General features: G+C 40.7%; 1 protein-coding gene across 1 annotated transcript in view; it reads right to left on the minus strand.

Annotated features, from left to right (window-relative positions):
* Positions 1-4,322: 4,322 nt before the first annotated feature.
* BATF3 (basic leucine zipper ATF-like transcription factor 3) overlaps positions 4,323-18,340 on the minus strand; it is a 35,818-nt gene continuing 21,800 nt past the window's right edge. The window contains exons 2-3 of the mRNA XM_075200757.1: positions 10,658-10,762; positions 4,323-6,580 (exon numbers count right to left, since the gene is read on the minus strand). Of these exons, the coding sequence (XP_075056858.1) occupies positions 6,392-6,580; positions 10,658-10,762 (294 nt within the window). The 3' untranslated portion in view covers positions 4,323-6,391. The remainder of the gene's footprint in view (positions 6,581-10,657; positions 10,763-18,340) is intronic.

Consider the following 18,340-nt stretch of genomic DNA (forward strand, 5'->3'; position numbering starts at 1 on the left):
TGCTCTATTTGAGTTCAGATGATTATCTGGTATGCCCATACATTCATTCAGAAGCTAACCATCGTCAGGCTGTGTGGGCGGACCTTTGTCAGGACTAACAAGACCCCCATGTGATCTGTGGCCATACGGGCAGATCAGAATTCTGTACGGCCATCTTTTTAGTGAACAAGTATATTTAAAGCAATACCATTTTAAAACTTTGTCCAAGTGGCCAAATCACTTATAACTGCAATGTGGCCTGTTTGTGTGGTCAGAAGATAAATAGACTGAGAGCTGTCATCTTCCCTCCGAATTTGCCTACATCCACGTCCCGATAATGATCTTTTCGAGTTTGATAAGAACATGTTCAGGTATCTTGACCATTTCAGGACCACACGTCGACAATAAAAGTCAAGTTGCTCGATATTGCTTGCAAGACCTAATTGAATGCCGACAAATGATAACTAATGACCTTTGATATATCCATGGGCGTAACTACTGAGGGAACAGGGTTAGCAGCTACCGGGTAGCTATAAACCATATTGTCCCAGTCCTTGCTTCCCTCTGGCAGTGCTTAGAGAACAGGGCAGTGTCTGCAGTCAGCAGGGACCTGTGTGAGTTCTCTTCTGTGTCTCCACCGACACCACAAGGCATGTTACGCACCAAAATGCCACGTGGGAGTGAGCATTCTAGTGCTCCAAAATGAAACTCCGCTCAGAGAGGAACTCTGACTTTCCCGCCCTCTCTGAGCAGGAAGTGCAGAGCAGCGCAGAGTAAAACAGCCCAGTCAAGGAAAAGTAGGAGTGGGGAGAGTGTCTCCCCCTAGAAATCTTGGGGTACCTTCCAAATTTTGTTTTGAGGCCTCAAAATTTCTAGTTACACCCCTCCCCCTATGTATGTATATCTGTGCTGCTTTAGCCATAAATCCAGTGGTGGAAGTAGGCAGGATTATGGTGGTCTGCCATACCGCCACTTCTCCCACTACCGTCATTGTAAAACTTCCATTCAATTATATTTTCCATATGGCCACTTCTAAATTTCCACTTTGACCACTGACCTTTTGTATTTCATCACAAGTAAACTTCATTGTGTGGCTTAATTGTATTAACTATTTAGTCAGTCAACTAGCTAGACATGTGCCGATCTTGTGCAATGTTCTGAGCTGTCACTACTGTAACCTTATTTATATAATACATATTCACTTTCCTGAAACAAAGAAGGATCCCTCAGCATTGGAAATCTCAAACGACCTTTCAAAATATTGGATGTTGGGGAAAGTTGATAAAATGCTGTCTAGCTGAACAGAACATAGTCACCACAAACTATCCCTTATAATAAAATCTTTGCCGTATGAATTGATCGGTTCATGTGGCTTTACTATGTATATTGCTCTTACTTTTATGATTGCTTGTTTCATTTTGTTTAGATAATTTTTGAAGGCAGTGGAAATGTTTCCTGTGTGTAGATATGTGGTTTTCTGCATTGGAATAAAAATTATTGAAGGAGGTATATTTAGTGTTTTCTGCGGCTTAAACTAATTCTCTTTTAGGGTTCTTCTACACGGGGTATTTTTCTTCCCACATGGCAGCTGTGCCGCTTGGCCAAAAACCGACATTAGTCTGAAATAAACAGGCAATTTATAACCCAAATGGGGAAGTCACTGACATGTTAGCGTGGTGTGCCTTCTCGGTAACTGTATTTTGGGGATGGGATCTATGCTCTGTGGCTACCAAGTGAGATTTGCGCATTGTGGTTGCGGAAATGGGGACTGAGTCAAGGGCTCTGTGCACTGTGGTGGCTATAGGGTAAGCGCAATGCAGGTGGTACAGTAATTTATACAGTTATGGTGTAATTCTGTGTATCACTATTTATTCTGTATGAATGGACAATGGTACAGTGCCACGTAGGATGTATCGCAAAACTGCTGTTGCCTTGGGGAGCATTGTGGGGAAACAAAGTGTGAATTAACTAGGCTGGAGTGTAATTTCAAAACTCTGTGCCCAAGAGGGGATTTCAATTAGCTGCGAAGTGTTTCACAGATGTTCCGGTGACACTGTGTGGCGGAGATTTTGACGGAAATCTCTGCTCATTTTTCCTCCAATCTCTATGGGGTGCGAGGGGAAATGAGCGGAGATTTATATCGTAACTGTCGACAATGTGCTCCACATCGCCAGCAATAGAATCCCCCCCAAGCTGCAAAAGTTCCCAATTAAATATTTGACAATTAAGAAAAAAACAAATCAATATGTGACATAGGTAAAGGATAGAACAATAAAAGAAGCAAGTTATAATAGACAAGTTAACCCGTGCACGATACTCATGCATTCTAGTCAAATCAAGCTACTTAAGGTGTTAAAAAGGTTCTTGTCATGCATTTGGGGCTAGCCCAGGCCTCCTCAGGGGAAGAGCGTTACTTCCCGATGCAAGCGCCCTTTTTTAACGTGGTTTTGTCCACATGTCACCACCTCATCATTTTTCTCCATCACCTCATCCTTCATCTTTATCGCCACATCTATCCAGATGTCTATCCAGACACAGGGATCTCTCTCAGCGGTCCTGAGTATCACACTCCTCTCACTCTGTCACCCCCGGCAACCACCAACCACTCCCCACTGTCACCCCCGGCAACCACCAACCACTCCCAACTGTCACTTCTCCTTTTAAATCTATATAAACACTTTTAACAATTAACAAATGAAATTAACAAATTAAAAACATCTTAGTATACCGAATTTCAGCCCTTTCTGAGGTTTTTTTTCCACACACAAAAAAAGAATTTAGTAGGTCAGTGTATAACTCCGCCCAGCAGGTGGCGCTGCAGCTTGGTTTGGGTTTTTTTTCACACACAGACTAACACACGCCACTAGGCTTATATATATTAGATGTGAGTGGCCGTCTTGTGGCGTTTGGGTAAAAAGTTATAACAGTTGTGAGAGGGGCTCTTGAAGACTTTTGGCAAAAAACAATAATGTGGGTGGGGCTCTTGTGGAGCTTTGGGCAAAAATACGATCTTTTGTTTTCACTATGCAAATCAGTTTTTAACAAAATGTGTCTGTCTTTTCTAGTGAAACACAATGTAGTAATAAATAACATTGATAGCTTTCAGACATATAATAAATAGAAGTTAAAGAATATTCAAAAAAAAGAAAACCATCTAGGTATATCCCTGTCAAACAAAATGAATAATAGAAAAAAAAATATAACCTACAGCCCCAGAAGTGCCCCATACACAGCTATTTACTATTTTTATGTCTGACAAATACTGAAAACATAATGGCATCATAATGATGACATCACCAATGACTTCACAATGATTATCATCACAATCTCATAACACAGGACATCACATTGGATGATGTCGTTGCCAACCTTTCCTCTTTGGCTTCAGGGAGATCCCAGGGGAGGTGGCCGTGTGGGGGCGGGGCTTGACGAATTGCATTATTTTGGCCATGCATCACTACTTTGGCCAATTACAGCAGGGGGGGGGCTAATATGACGCAATAATTGAGTAATTAAGCCCCGCCCCTTATCTATTGCGGGGGCGAGAACCAGCAGGTTGCCCTGCTCTCCCGGGAGCCTGGGAGGTCTCTCAGGCATTCCTGGAGAGTAGGCAATTATGCATTATAGAAAAGCAGCTAATGAATCTCGAGACTGAAGTGTCTTTTACATTTCTGTCACCATTACTAAAGTCATGTTGTCTTACCTGTCAGTCTTTGATTAAATCTTGGTCTCCATGAAAATGGCCACCTCCAAAGACATCAATACATGGACATAGGACACAATTTCTGAACTGTGTCATCATGCCACAGATGGGGAAGCCAACCACGTCTTTTACTGGCTCAGCATCAGGGAGAACACCAGACTCTTCAGGGAGTGAGGGAGATCACCCCTATTTCAGGGAGTCTCCCTGACGTTCAGGGAGAGTTGGCCAGTATGTAGTAACGTCACAATGAATTACATTGCTGAAATTAGAACAGACAATGTCACTATAATTAACACGACTGATGTCACTATAGTTGGCATCGCTGATGAAATTTCATTGTAGACATCACAATGGGTAATATCACATAACACATTATAATTGGTGAAACCACTGATGAAATGAGTGATGCTCATCTGTGAATTCATGATATGTAATGTCGAGATACATCAAGTAAAGGATTCCACAGAATCCTAAAGGTATTTGGATCCAACCAAATGCTTAGAGGTCCCACTACTCTGATTTGGATAGAGTGCATCCCTATTTTAATGTAATAAAATGAAATGAACCTCAAGTTAGCGCTTATTACATAGTAAACATAGAAATGTAAAAATGTTAATAAAAATGAAAAAAAATAAAATCATTGAGGTATATATATATATTTATTGAAACATGTATTCAGTGCAATTCTCTTAAAGAGATTCATAAAATAAACATAATAACAAATAGCAAAAGACTCCCAACTCAGTTGACATTTAATAAATCATCTGTTACGTAATATCTAGGACTCTGATAGAACCTATTGCCCAGGACAATCCTGGTTTCCCCCCACCGAAATTTTTTACCTTTCTTGTTTTCTCAGACTTAATGGACTTAGATTAGCAGTATTAATGGGGATATATCCTGATTCAAATAGAAGACAGAAAGGTATAATAAGGTGCACATTTAGGCCGCCCATTTTATTGTGATGGAAATGTTAGAAAAGCAAAAATTCCAAAATTAAAGAGATGCCCATCCTAACATGTGTTTTTGTAATAACCGTTCCTCCCCCAAGTATCAGAACATTGATGATAGAGCCTGTCATATACTAAGAAGACCGAACAATCAATGATCTTGGCACATGTAAATCCCTCTATCGGTGACAGAACAATTAGTCATTCCCCAGGAACCAGGACCCTGATGTTCCAATAATTAGGCAGAGAGTTTTAATATTATAAAATGTATTTGGGTTGAAATCACTGTTAGAAATACTCAATGCAGCTAATCTTACTATATTAGAAGAAAATAGAGATATTACTACATTGTAGCTTAAAAAACTCAACCTAACTGCATGTTGATACAGTTACAGTTACACCCTACTTAAGCGCCTTCAGTCTTGTCTAAGTAATATACAAGTTCTCCTTGGCTTCCAAAATCAGAAATCAGACTTCTCTTCCAATGATCATTACTCTCCATTCTGTTTGTTAACATGTTGGTGCTCAAGTCATATCCATGGCTTGATCACCAACCTGTAGCTCTGTAGTTTGGGGTACACTAAAATTAGAACAGAAAATATAAAGGGGTACTAAGTGCCACTTCAGTATATCGACGACAGTGGTGTTAGTTTGAACCAGACATACATTATGTACAACAATCTAGACATTTTGTAAACATTGTAAACATCATACCCAACAGAGGGACAACGTGGAGGAAGAGACACAAGTGGATTTGGGTGGGAAGAAAGTACATCTGGGATGTACAGTATTCCAACTGGACCTATAGGAAATAGGTCAGATGTGTATTTGTAGGGGTTTGCCAGCTTTGCTTAGTAGTTAGAATTAGGTGCAACGTTTTTTTTTACCATCTAGTACCCCTATTTTCTTTCCCATCTGCTGCCCTCTAATCACACTGCAGGCTAGCCCACTCTGCCAACTACCCCTCTTCTCAGCGCTGTCCATCTATCAGGACACCAACAAAATGGCTTCCAAAGCTGACACTTTTGGACGCTATTTATACACCTAGTTCTTTTCCTAGTAACATATTTTTATTACCTCAAGGTGCACATTTTGCCTTCAAAAAAGGGGAAAATATGGCCTCAGTCTTGTGGTCTGAATGTGTCCATAAAACACCCATAACTAAAAATGTAAAGTGGCATCCGTTAGTAAGGGGTAAGAAAGGTCACCCGTTACTCTTCAGCTGTTGTGGAACTACAAGTAGTAGCATGCTCTGCCAGCTTCTGAAAGGGCATGCTTAGGTTTGTTGCTCCCCATCAGAGAGTCACCAGTTGCCTAAACCTGGCTTAAAAGAAAGAACTGTTAAAGTAAGTGTTGGATATACAGCGTCTGAGAAAGAGGGAGATATTTAGATACATTTCATAATAACATAACACGTTCATAATAACATAATAATGTGACACAACAGAATATAAGAACTGTTAGAACTGTTCTGCCTATTCACAGTAGCAGTAACCAGGATATATTCGGTAGATAGTCATACAGTACAGTCCCAAGAAAAAACCCAGATACGGAAGTCTTCATCTGGCCTTCAGAATGTCTAAGTCACATATAAAGGTTTTTACAAAAGGTGTGAAATGTTTTGTGACCCATCTCTTATCCATCATGTGATATTTCTAATCCCACTTGCTGATCCAGTGATGAAACCTTGGTGGAGGAGTGTTTGAATCCAACGGCGGACCAGCGTGTAGAACCTTGGTCCATTAATGAAGAGTTTAGGTCATCGAGGCAAGCAGCCAACCACAGCATCTGATATCCGGGGCACGGTGACGAAGTTCACCGGGCAGTGGAGGTAAGGACATATTTGTTCGTGGTCCTTCAGCACCTGACTTAAATGTTTTAGCTCGTCGGTGAGTTTCCCAATCTCCTTTTTCAGTGAAGAATTTTCCTGCTCAAGGCACTCATATTCCTGTTGAATTAAAAATAAATAAAGATTACGGCCCTGTGGACAGGTTTAAGGCACTCTAACGTTGAAAATGTTCACGGTTATATTGTGATTAGTACAGAGAGATTAATTGGGCCTAGCACAAAGGATTATGGGGGGAATTCAACACCTCCCCGATTAACGCAGTGTTAATCCGACTACCGTTATTACGGTAAATTTAACTCTACTTTCTGCTCGCAGTTCAGGGAGCTGCAAGCAAAAAGCTGCGTTAAAATTACCGTAATAACGGTGTTTAAGCGCACTATTACCCTAATAACATGCGCAGGCCAAGTTACTTTTTACAGTAACACAGACAATTAAATTCTCCCCCTATGAATGCTCCACCACAATCAATATTAATATTAATCGGTACAGTAGGCGCAACCTCAGTACTCATTAATCGGCAGGACGCACATGACTTTCAGCACAATTTCGAATGCATCCTGCCATTTAGCAAGCGTCGTTTGCGTTTACTATAGAGACCAATGATCTCTTTAATGACCGTCGTTCCAGTTGCGAAATCTGTGCAGTCGGTGCGTCTGAAATTTCACCTGAGATAAAGAGATCTTGTTGTACCCAGTCTTACTGAGGCAGTATGATTAATGATGGGGTTTTATAGATTGCCTGACAGGTACAATTTAATATTTAAACTTGACAAAATTTCAGGGTGGTGCTCGTTTAAAAGATAGCTCAGACATATTATATATATAATATACAGTATATCATACACTAAGTGGTCCCAGACTTGCCATTATTATATAATATATATTATACACTAAGGAACCCCAGTTTTGCCACAATTAAGTTCAGTGGTTTAAGCGTGACCTTGACAAGATATGAAATAACCTTCGGATGAGGGTTTGTTGATTATTCTCTGGGAGATGTTGTTGCAGCTTATACAAATTTCTTGGCGGATGAGGCTTGCTGTGTTATTAATAAGCAATCCAGAGGGGATATTATATAATTATCAGTGATATTAAATAATGATCAGTGAATGGGAGATAATATGGAGAGGGGTCTCTGTATGTTAGTAATATTTGCCACTGAGCACACAGATGACTGTTGCAAAACTCACTTTCACTTTCATCCGCACTTCCCATCCAGCCTGGTGAACAGTCAGCGGTTGTTTTAATTGTGGAACAGATATTTTATATTTACACCCATTCTGCAGAAGTAAAATATCCCAAAACTAAGCAAATCCAGTAAATTGCCCAAAATAGCATTCTAGTAGCGCTGAAGAATATAGTACTTTCTGTTTCATATATGCCAACTTTCATGTGACAGGGAGTAGGAGGCGGCGTCGTGACATCACCACAGCCCCGTCCCCATTAGAAAATGTTGAAATTCACGGCATTTAATAGCGGGGGCGGGGCTTAATGACTAGAGATGTTCACTGACCCCTGTGTTTTGGTTTTAGTTTTGGAACTGGATTAACTTCGTGTTTTGGTTATGGTTTTGGAAGCTGATTTTTTTCTAAAATCCCTTTTTTTTTTTTGCTAAAATCACATTTGGCTCTTTTTTTTTTATCCCTACATTATTATAAACCTCAAAACCATTAATTTCCAGTAATTTCCAGTCAATTTTTGCCTCGATTTAGATCCGAGGATGCATGAAAGTAACGAGCCGGCTCGCGAGCCTACTCGGATCCCCTAACGATGAGCCTGAGCATCTCTATTAATGATAGGATTAAGCCCCGCCCCCGCCATTCAATGCCGTAAAGTTTGGCGAATCCGGGAGGTTTGCCTACTCTTCCAGGAGTCCGGCAGGATTAGCCGAAATTTGGAAGCTTCCGGGGAATTTCGGGAGAGAAGGCAAGTATGGCTTATTTAAGAGGTTTACATCTGATGCTTAAAAGTTTTGTGTCTCGTCCTGCCTGGTGCCCACACACACTGGTTGGGTATCACTGTAGTCGCCTCTGTCACTATTTGTAGATATTGCCCACCTATGCTGTCATTCAATGAGCTTCAAGTTATTTGAAACAGTTCGAAATTTAAACGAATTTGGGTACAATTTGGATTCCACTGCAGAGGCGGAGTTCACAGTTTGGAGCTTGAGTTTGCCGCTCGGAAACAAAGGACTATATAATGCTGCCTGTTCAAACGTAATTACCTGTATTGTTATATTTTTTTAAACTTTTATATCATTCACAAAAGCGAAAACTACTCTGTTTCAGCTCGCATCAGCATCAAAAGAATTAAACATACTATGTAATGTGACCATATTACAAACCCAAACACGTTGGGTCATTTCAAAACGACTGAAACACAAATTTGAGCAGAACATATAATCACACAATCTCTGTGTCCTGTAATAATTCCTCCCCCAGATGTCAGTTGCTCAAGGCTCTTCTTAATTGTTTCTAAATATTATTATTATTATTATTATTATTATTATTTATTTATTTATAAGGCACCAAAGAATACATAGCGTCGGACCAGGGCCTGACTATACAATAGGCTCACTAGTCTGCAGTCTAGGGCGCAAGGCTTTAGAGGGGAGCAAAATTTTTGAAGGTGCAAAATTTTGAGAGAGGTGTAAACTTGGAAGGTCAGAGGCGCTACGAGCGTGTTAGCCTAGGACGGCCAGAACCCTTAATCAGGCCCTGTGTCGGACAATCGTACAAATACAGATAGGGCATAATTCATACGGTAAACAAATCACAAACACATGAGTCAGTTATGCATCAGTAGCACTAATGAGTGTGAGTAAAACTGTAGGGACTCACGTGGTATATAGCAAAAGACATGACAGGATATGGCAGGGTGACAATAACTGGAGTGAAGTGCACACTTGTCAGAAAGGATGTGTGTACAGGTCTATTGAAGGTCAATAAGTCTTCATGTTCAATAGGTTTTTTTAGAGCACATACAATTAATTAAATATGAGCCTTAACATTCTCAGACCTAAGACAATTATGTAATGCGTTAAACATATATCTTTACACCCTGTCTTATCCATTGCTGTAACTTTGATCAATATAACAACTATTTAGAAAGACGGTGGTTTAGTGGTTAGCACTTCTGCCTCACAGCACTGGGGTCATGAGTTTGATTCCTGACCATGGCCTAATCTGTGTGGAGTTTGTATGTTCTCCCCGTGTTTGCGTGGGTTTCCTCCGGGTGCTCCGGTTTTCTCCCACACTCCAAAAAAACATACTATTAGGTTAATTGGCTGCAGTAAATTTCCCTTAGTCTCTCTCTGTCTGTGTGTGTATGTTAGGGGATTCAGATTGTAATCTCCAAAGGGGCAGGAAGTGATGTGAGTACAGCGCTGCGGAATTAGTGGTACTATAAAAATAAATAAATGATGATGATGATGATGATGATGATGAATTCTTCCCCCCAAAAAAATACCATCATAAAGAGATGGGGTGGGGACCTTGAAAGAATTGCAAATGGGCAGAGTAATTTGAAATTATGTTAGTACCTGGATATTGTTTAGTTTCAGTGGTCATTAAAACATTCTGGCACATTAACGTTTTAACTAAGATAAACAGATTAGTGAAAAGTATTTTGTCACATAAACAGGAATTCCCAAATCTAGGTGTCTGAAAGGTGTTGTTGCACCCACATGCAGGGCTGCCATCAGGGGGTTACAGGGAGTACAGATGCATGGGGCCCAGCAGCAGCATGGGCCCCTTGAAGGCAGCATGTCCCCATCCACTCCCGAGAAGTCGGGGCCCTTATGGCTGCCACCAGTCTCAGCCCCCCAGGTGCACATCTTCCAGATAGAGAGGTGCCCTGGACAGAGAGGCTCCCTGCAGCATCGCTAACGTCATGTAATTAATAACGCCACAGCGCTGTCAATGGAGAGAAGCTGAAAGGAGCCAGTAAGACGACACAGAGAGGTAAGTAACTACTGCAGGTGATAGATAGAACTAGGACATGGGGTAACTGAAGAGTACGGATAGGAGAGCAAATGTTGGGTAGAGGATAATTTACAAATGCTTGTGGAGTGAAAGAAGGAAGGAAGCCTGTTACATGTGTACTGGGCCCTGCAATTTCTGGTGGCAGCCCTGCCCACAGGTACTCAGTGTATACATATTAACCATATGACATTTACCTCATGTAGTTTGTCTGCTTTTTGCGTCTGTTTTTTGCGGCTCCTCTGGGCAGCTACTCTGTTTTTTTCTCTCCTTCGAACCTTTCTGTCACTGACATCAGAGCTCTGCAACAGAAAACGATGTGAGAGATCTGCACCGGTACAACAGAAAACAAACATTCATATATCACCCGACCAACAGGAACGTTTCACCGGCAGAGTTACACTTCTTAGGCTGGGTACATACTACAGGTTTATCACCCTATTATCCTGCCAATCACAGGATAAACGACCGTTAGGCCACATTAGTGTGCACGCTTCAACTATCATGTTTTATAGTTCCAAAGCTCATTGTATTGTTTGATTTTGTAAATGGAGTAAAAATCTCTATAAACGAAGGAACGATGTCGGGCAAATCCTGCAGTGTGTATGTACTGAGGACCGGCAGTGTCCATAGATCTCTATGAAGTGTGCAGAGTCACCATCTTTTCAGCCGATGGTTATGACAGATGACGAGCACAGATCTGAAGGTAAATCCTGTAAAACGTGTATAGTGTGTACACATGAATCGGCTGCTGATCGGGACTTTCAGTCGTTGGTAAAATCCTTAACAATATCGCACCAAAGAGAAATTTTCTACAGTGTGTACCCAGCCTTACTGCAGGTAAAGAGGTGTGGCCTATGTATCAGGGTGTGTCCATGTCATCATGGTTGGGTGGCTTGAAGATATAGCTGGGTGGACCAGGTATGGTCAGAGTGGATGAGGAGGTAGACAACTGTTTACATTGTTTAATAGGACATGTTGGCAATGATGCAATTGTATAGAGTAACAGAGATGAGATCAAAGTACCTGTTGACACTTGGGCACTTGATCCTTGCCATAATTTTTCATGTTTTGACCAAATATATATTTAAAAGACAGGGTCCATCGTATAGGTCCAATAAAGCTTAAAGAAATAATTGAGTTACCAGCAATATGCTACAGACCCTTCTCTAAGTCTCTGTGATCACATGGTAGAGAGCATTGTAGTGCATTATATAGAGGCCCATCAAGGAGGTCTTAGGTCCTTTCCGAATAATGGCTCCAAATCCTGCATTTAATACTGTTTTTAACAGTATACTTGGAGTGGATACAAGTGTTTATTATTTTATATTAACTTGGGCTTTTTCTTTTAGCATTGACTAAAATAGGTAGCCCTCAGTGATATTTACCCATTTGCTGATATGTAATAATAATAATAATAATAATAATTTTATTTATAGAGCGCTTTGATCCAAATAGGATTCAAAGAACTTTACATAAGAGAAACATAAATATATTAAAGATTAACAGAATACAGAAAATGAGAGTTAAGTGTTAGGTATTAAGAAGTAGAGGTGAATTAATGAAATGCGTAAGTCAACTAGAAGTGAGGAAGTAACTTCCAAAGAGAAGAAGCCGCAAGCTAAAATCTCTGGCCCCGCAAGTAGTACAGGAGATTCTAGGGTCTGATAGTAGTCCTTTATCTACAGATCAAAGTGAGCAAGTGGGACAATAGTAACTCCCAAAAGCTTCAAGTATCTAGGACCCCGATTATGTAGGGCTGTATCTACCCAACGATAAGTAGCAGGTAGCTCTGTCTTTTATATACATACCATCTAGGGCTAGATGTACTAAACTGCGGGTTTGAAAAATTGGAGATGTTGCCTATAGCAACCAATCAGATTCCAGCTATCATTCATTTAGTGCATTCTAGTACATAGTAAATCTACCCTCTTGTATATAATATTTTTTAGGGCTTGGACTTTGCATCGTGTTGTAATCAAGGACATAATGCAATCAACAAGTTTTTGTAGTTGTTATTGATGTTGTATTTGCATTTTTCTTGGTAGACTGAGGGGAACTCACATCTTACATACAGTATATCCCGGTTTTTGAAACTTGGTTGAAGGAACAGAAACTTCTTCACAAGTCTTATGATCAGCCCTTGAGATTAAAGGCATTATCTACTTTTTATGTGTAACCACATAAACATTAGTTGTTTGTTTGTTTGTTTTTATTTTGCAAATTCTGCAGAACACATCAGAATAGAATAAGGGATCATTTTATTTACTGGTTGAATAGATTCATTTTTTTTTTGCTTGTGGGCTATGGGACATAATGGAAATTGGTCTCTCTGGTGACGGGGGATGAAAGGAAGGAGATCGGGAGTCTATAGGATATAGGAGACTCGGGCCAATAAATAAGTACATCTGCAGGGTCAAGTTACCAATGAATAATACAATTATTGATAATCATTCTCAAAACAACAACTATATGGGGCAATGTATATCCTACTATACATTATAAGACTATTAGAAGTTAAAGAGGTTTCCATTAACATATAAAGCCACAAACCTCTTAAAGGGTAACGAATATTTGAGGTGATGTCTAAACCCCGTAAAAATGTAGTGTAAGGGGTGTGTGATTGCGTACATTAGGTTATTTATTATAATACACAAGCTTTCATAATAGATCATCATCATCACCATTTATTTATATAGCGCCACTGATTCCGCAGCGCTGTACAGAGAACTCATTCACGTCAGTCACTGCCCCATTGGAGCTTACAATCTAAATTCCCTAACACACACACACACAAACACACTGACAGACAGACTAATGTCAATTTTGATAGCAGCTAATTAACCTACCAGTATGTTTTTGGAGTGTGGGAGGAAACTGGAGCACCCAGAGAAAACCCACGCAAACACGGGGAGAACATACAAACTCCACACAGATAAGGCCATGGTTGGGAATTGAACTCATGACCCCAGTGCTGTAAGGCAGAAGTGCTAACTCAAAAGTTATAAGCAATGACATCAGGGGGTATGTTTACTAAGCTGCGTATCTGAAAAAGTGCAGATGCTGCCTATAGCATATATATATATATATATATATATATATATATATATATGAATAGAAAAATATATGAGTATAACTTGTGCAACTTAACGTTATAACAATATTAGAACTGAAATAAGGGGAATGGGCAACACTTGATCAATACATTACAGGGCCTTAAGAGATGAATATGAACAGATGTGACAAATGTTTTAATAATCCCAATGTTCCCTTAAACTGGGTACCCACTAATGCAAATATCGTGCAGATCACACGTTAAACGTTAAACGATCATTTGACCAGATATTGCAAGAGTGTGTACACTAGGGATGTGCACCGGCGACTTTTGAGGTCTCGTGTTTTGTGTTTTGGATCCGGATTTTCGTTATTTTTGAGGTTCGGATTTGTCTCGCAAAACACTTGACGAAAGGTCTCGGTTCGGATTTAAGGTTTTGGATTCGGATTTTTTTTGAAAAAAACATAAAAAGTTTAAAAATCAAGTTTTTGGGCTTATTTTCACTCCTAGGCTATTATTAACCTCAATAACATTCAATAACAAGCATTTCCACTAATTTACAGTGTATTCTGAACACCTCACAATATAGTTATTAGTCCAAAACGTTGCAACAAGGTATCTTTCTGGACTGCGTAGAGGAGTGGGTCACCACAATATATATTAAAAACCCTGAACTTTTATGATTCGCACCAATAAATGTACCTGGACTGCGTAGAGGAGTGGGTCACCACAATATATATTAAAAACCCTGAACTTTTATGATTCGCACCAATAAATGTACCTGGACTGCGTAGAGGAGTGGGTCACCACAATATCTTAAAAACCCCGAACTTTTATGAATCGCACCAATAAATGTACCTGGACTGCGTAGAGGAGTGGGTCACCACAATATCTTAAAAACCCTGAACTTTTATGAATCGCACCAATAAATGTACCTGGACTGCGTAGAGGAGTGGGTCACCACAATATCTTAAAAACCCCGAACTTTTATGAATCGCACCAATAATTGTACCTGGACTGCGTAGAGGAGTGGGTCACCACAATATATTAAAAACCCTGAACTTTTATGATTCGCACCAATAAATGTACCTGGACTGCGTAGAGGAGTGGGTCACCACAATATATATTAAAAACCCTGAACTTTTATGATTCGCACCAATAAATGTACCTGGACTGCGTAGAGGAGTGGGTCACCACAATATCTTAAAAACCCTGAACTTTTATGAATCGCACCAATAAATGTACCTGGACTGCGTAGAGGAGTGGGTCACCACAATATCTTAAAAACCCTGAACTTTTATGAATCGCACCAATAAATGTACCTGGACTGCGTAGAGGAGTGGGTCACCACAATATCTTAAAAACCCCGAACTTTTATGAATCGCACCAATAATTGTACCTGGACTGCGTAGAGGAGTGGGTCACCACAATATATTAAAAACCCTGAACTTTTATGATTCGCACCAATAAATGTACCTGGACTGCGTAGAGGAGTGGGTCACCACAATATATATTAAAAACCCTGAACTTTTATGATTCGCACCAATAAATGTACCTGGACTGCGTAGAGGAGTGGGTCACCACAATATCTTAAAAACCCTGAACTTTTATGATTCGCACCAATAAATGTACCTGGACTGCGTAGAGGAGTGGGTCACCACAATATCTTAAAAACCCTGAACTTTTATGAATCGCACCAATAAATGTACCTGGACTGCGTAGAGGAGTGGGTCACCACAATATCTTAAAAACCCCGAACTTTTATGATTCGCACCAATAATTGTACCTGGACTGCGTAGAGGAGTGGGTCACCACAATATATTAAAAACCCTGAACTTTTATGATTCGCACCAATAATTGTACCTGGACTGCGTAGAGGAGTGGGTCACCACAATATATTAAAAACCCTGAACTTTTATGATTCGCACCAATAAATGTACCTGGACTGCGTAGAGGAGTGGGTCACCACAATATCTTAAAAACCCAGAACTTTTATGAATCGCACCAATAAATGTACCTGGACTGCGTAGAGGAGTGGGTCACCACAATATCTTAAAAACCCTGAACTTTTATGAATCGCACCAATAAATGTACCTGGACTGCGTAGAGGAGTGGGTCACCACAATATCTTAAAAACCCTGAACTTTTATGATTCGCACCAATAAATGTACCTGGACTGCGTAGAGGAGTGGGCACTGGGCACCACAATAAAATATATAAAAAACCTTCAACAGATCTGCATTACACTACACATACGGCTGCTCCTCCATCCTCTCCATCATATACATGTTGGAGTTTTAGCGTGTGACAACCTCTTGTTTTTGATAATGTCAGTGCATTTTGAATATTTTTCAATTTGCCCCACACCACTGAATGTACTTTATCTATGATACGCAATACGCATCTATCTATCTTGACTGCGTAGTGTGGTGGCCCCGGTACACAATTTGGTACCGAGGCCACAATATAATTAAAAAACCCTCCACGTGTCAGAATTCCACCAAACAAGTATCTGGACTGCATAGTGGGGTGGCCCCGGTACCCAATTTGATACCGGGGCCACAATACCTCCTCCAAACATGGTACAGACAATTCGTCATTGAGATCCCAGACAGACAGGGTCAAAGTGTTATTGTTTGACTTTGTAAACCCAAAAAACTGTCCCTGTTGCACATAGTCGTGCAATGAAGACTGACTTTTTCATTTAAAGGCACGATCTTTCAAGTGTAGTGTTTGTAAGTCTAAGTCATATTATACTTTTGGTAAAATTGGTTTATTTTGTTCCTCTTTATGGTAATTAGTAATAGAATTAAAGTATGAAATAGAATTAAAGTATGAAATAGAATTAAAGTATGAAATAGAATTAAAGTATGAAATAGAGTGGTATAGAGTTGTAGTGTGGTATAGATAGAGTGGTCCACACAATATAATAATAAAACCCTCAACTGGTCTGAATTCCACCAAACAAGTATCTGGACTGCGTAGTGTGGTGGCCCCGGTACACAATTTGGTACCGAGGCCACAATATAATTAAAAAATTGGGCATCAACTGTCACCGTTGTTTAATATCTGATACACCTAAATATGGACTGCACAGTGGAGTGGCCCCGGTAGTAAATTTGGTGCCGGGGCCACAATACCTCCTCCAACTTCCAAGTGTAGTGTTTATAAAGACAGACAGCGTCGAAGTGTTATTAGTTGACTTTCTTAACCCTAAAATTGTCCCTGTTGCAAATATTCGTGCAATGGACAGTTACTTTTTTATTGAAAGACTCAAGCTGTCAAGTGTAGTGTTTATAAAATATAAACAACAATACAGTAGTTTTAGAGCACGTCAATACCTCTTGTTTTAAATTATGACACAGCATTTTACTTTTGGTTTAATTTCTTGTATTTTTTTAAATTTGGTTTTACTTTTTGAACATGGCAAACGACTGTTGATTGGTCATATAATGCAAAAAAAAAAGGTCCAAGATGGAATTGTCCTTGGGCCCTCACACCCACCCTTATGTTGTTTAAATAGGACATGCACACTTTAACAAACCAATCATTTCAGCGACAGGGCCTACCAAACAACTTTGGCTGAAATGATTGGTTTGTTTGGGCCCCCACACCAAAAAAGCTATTCATCTCTCCCTGTACAGACTAAACAGGCTCTACTGAGGCAAGATGTCGTCCTCATCCTCAACCTCTGATTCCTCTCCCCCTACAGTGTGTACTTCCTCCTCATCACACATTATCAATTCGTCCCCGCTGGACTCCACAACCACAGGTCCCTCTGTAGTATCTGGAGGGCAGTGCTGTACTTCATTGAGGAATTGATTATTCATTTTTATAAACATCATTTTTTCAACGTTATGAGGAAGCAACCTCCTTCGCCGCTCACTGACCAGGTTCCCCGCTGCACTAAAAACTCTTTCCGAGTACACACTGGAGGGGGGACAACTCAGGTAAAATAGAGCCAGTTTGTACAGGGGCTTCCAAACTGCCTTTTTTTCCTGCCAGTAACAATATGGACTGTCTGACATGTCTACTTGGATGGTGTCAGCAAAGTAATCATCCACAATTTTTTCTATTGTGACAGCATCCAATGCAGCGAGAGTAGACATGTCTGCAATGGTTGGCAGGTCCTTCAGTCCGGACCAGATGTTATCAGCATCCCCGCCAGTGCCTCTTTTGGGAAAACTGAGCTTTTTCCTCGCAGCCATAGATGTGGAAGAAAATGAGGGTGGAGCTGTTGGCATGTCACGGTCCTCTTCAGAGGACAATCTCCTGACCAGCAGGTCTTTGCACTGCTGTAGACTTGTGTCCGCCGGAAACAGAGACACAACATACGCTTTAAACCGAGGATCGAGCATGGTGGCCAGAATGTATTCCTCTGACTTTAAAAGAGTGACCACCCTCGGATCCTGGCAAAGCGTACGAAGGGCTACATCCACAAGAGCTACATGCTTGGTGTAATCGCAATGGCTTACCAGCTCCTCCCTCACTTTCTCCAGCTGCTTCTGCAACAGCCTGATCAGGGGAATGACCTGACTCAAGCTGGCAGTGTCGGAACTGACTTCTCGTGTGGCAAGTTCAAATGGCTGCAGAACCTTGCACAACACGGAAATCAGTCTCCACTGCGCTTGACTGAGGCGCATCCCCACTCCTTTGCCTATGTCGTAGGTGGCTGTGTAGGCCTGAATGGCCTTTTGCTGCTCCTCCATCCTCTGCAGCATATAGAGGGTGGAGTTCCAGCGCGTCACAACCTCTTGTTTGAGGTGATGGCAGGGCAGGTTCATGCTTTTTTGATGTGCCTCTAGTCTGCGGTAGTGTCACGGGC

The sequence above is a fragment of the Mixophyes fleayi genome, chromosome 3 (genome assembly GCF_038048845.1).
Source record: "Mixophyes fleayi isolate aMixFle1 chromosome 3, aMixFle1.hap1, whole genome shotgun sequence".
Taxonomy (NCBI): Eukaryota; Metazoa; Chordata; class Amphibia; order Anura; family Limnodynastidae; genus Mixophyes; species Mixophyes fleayi.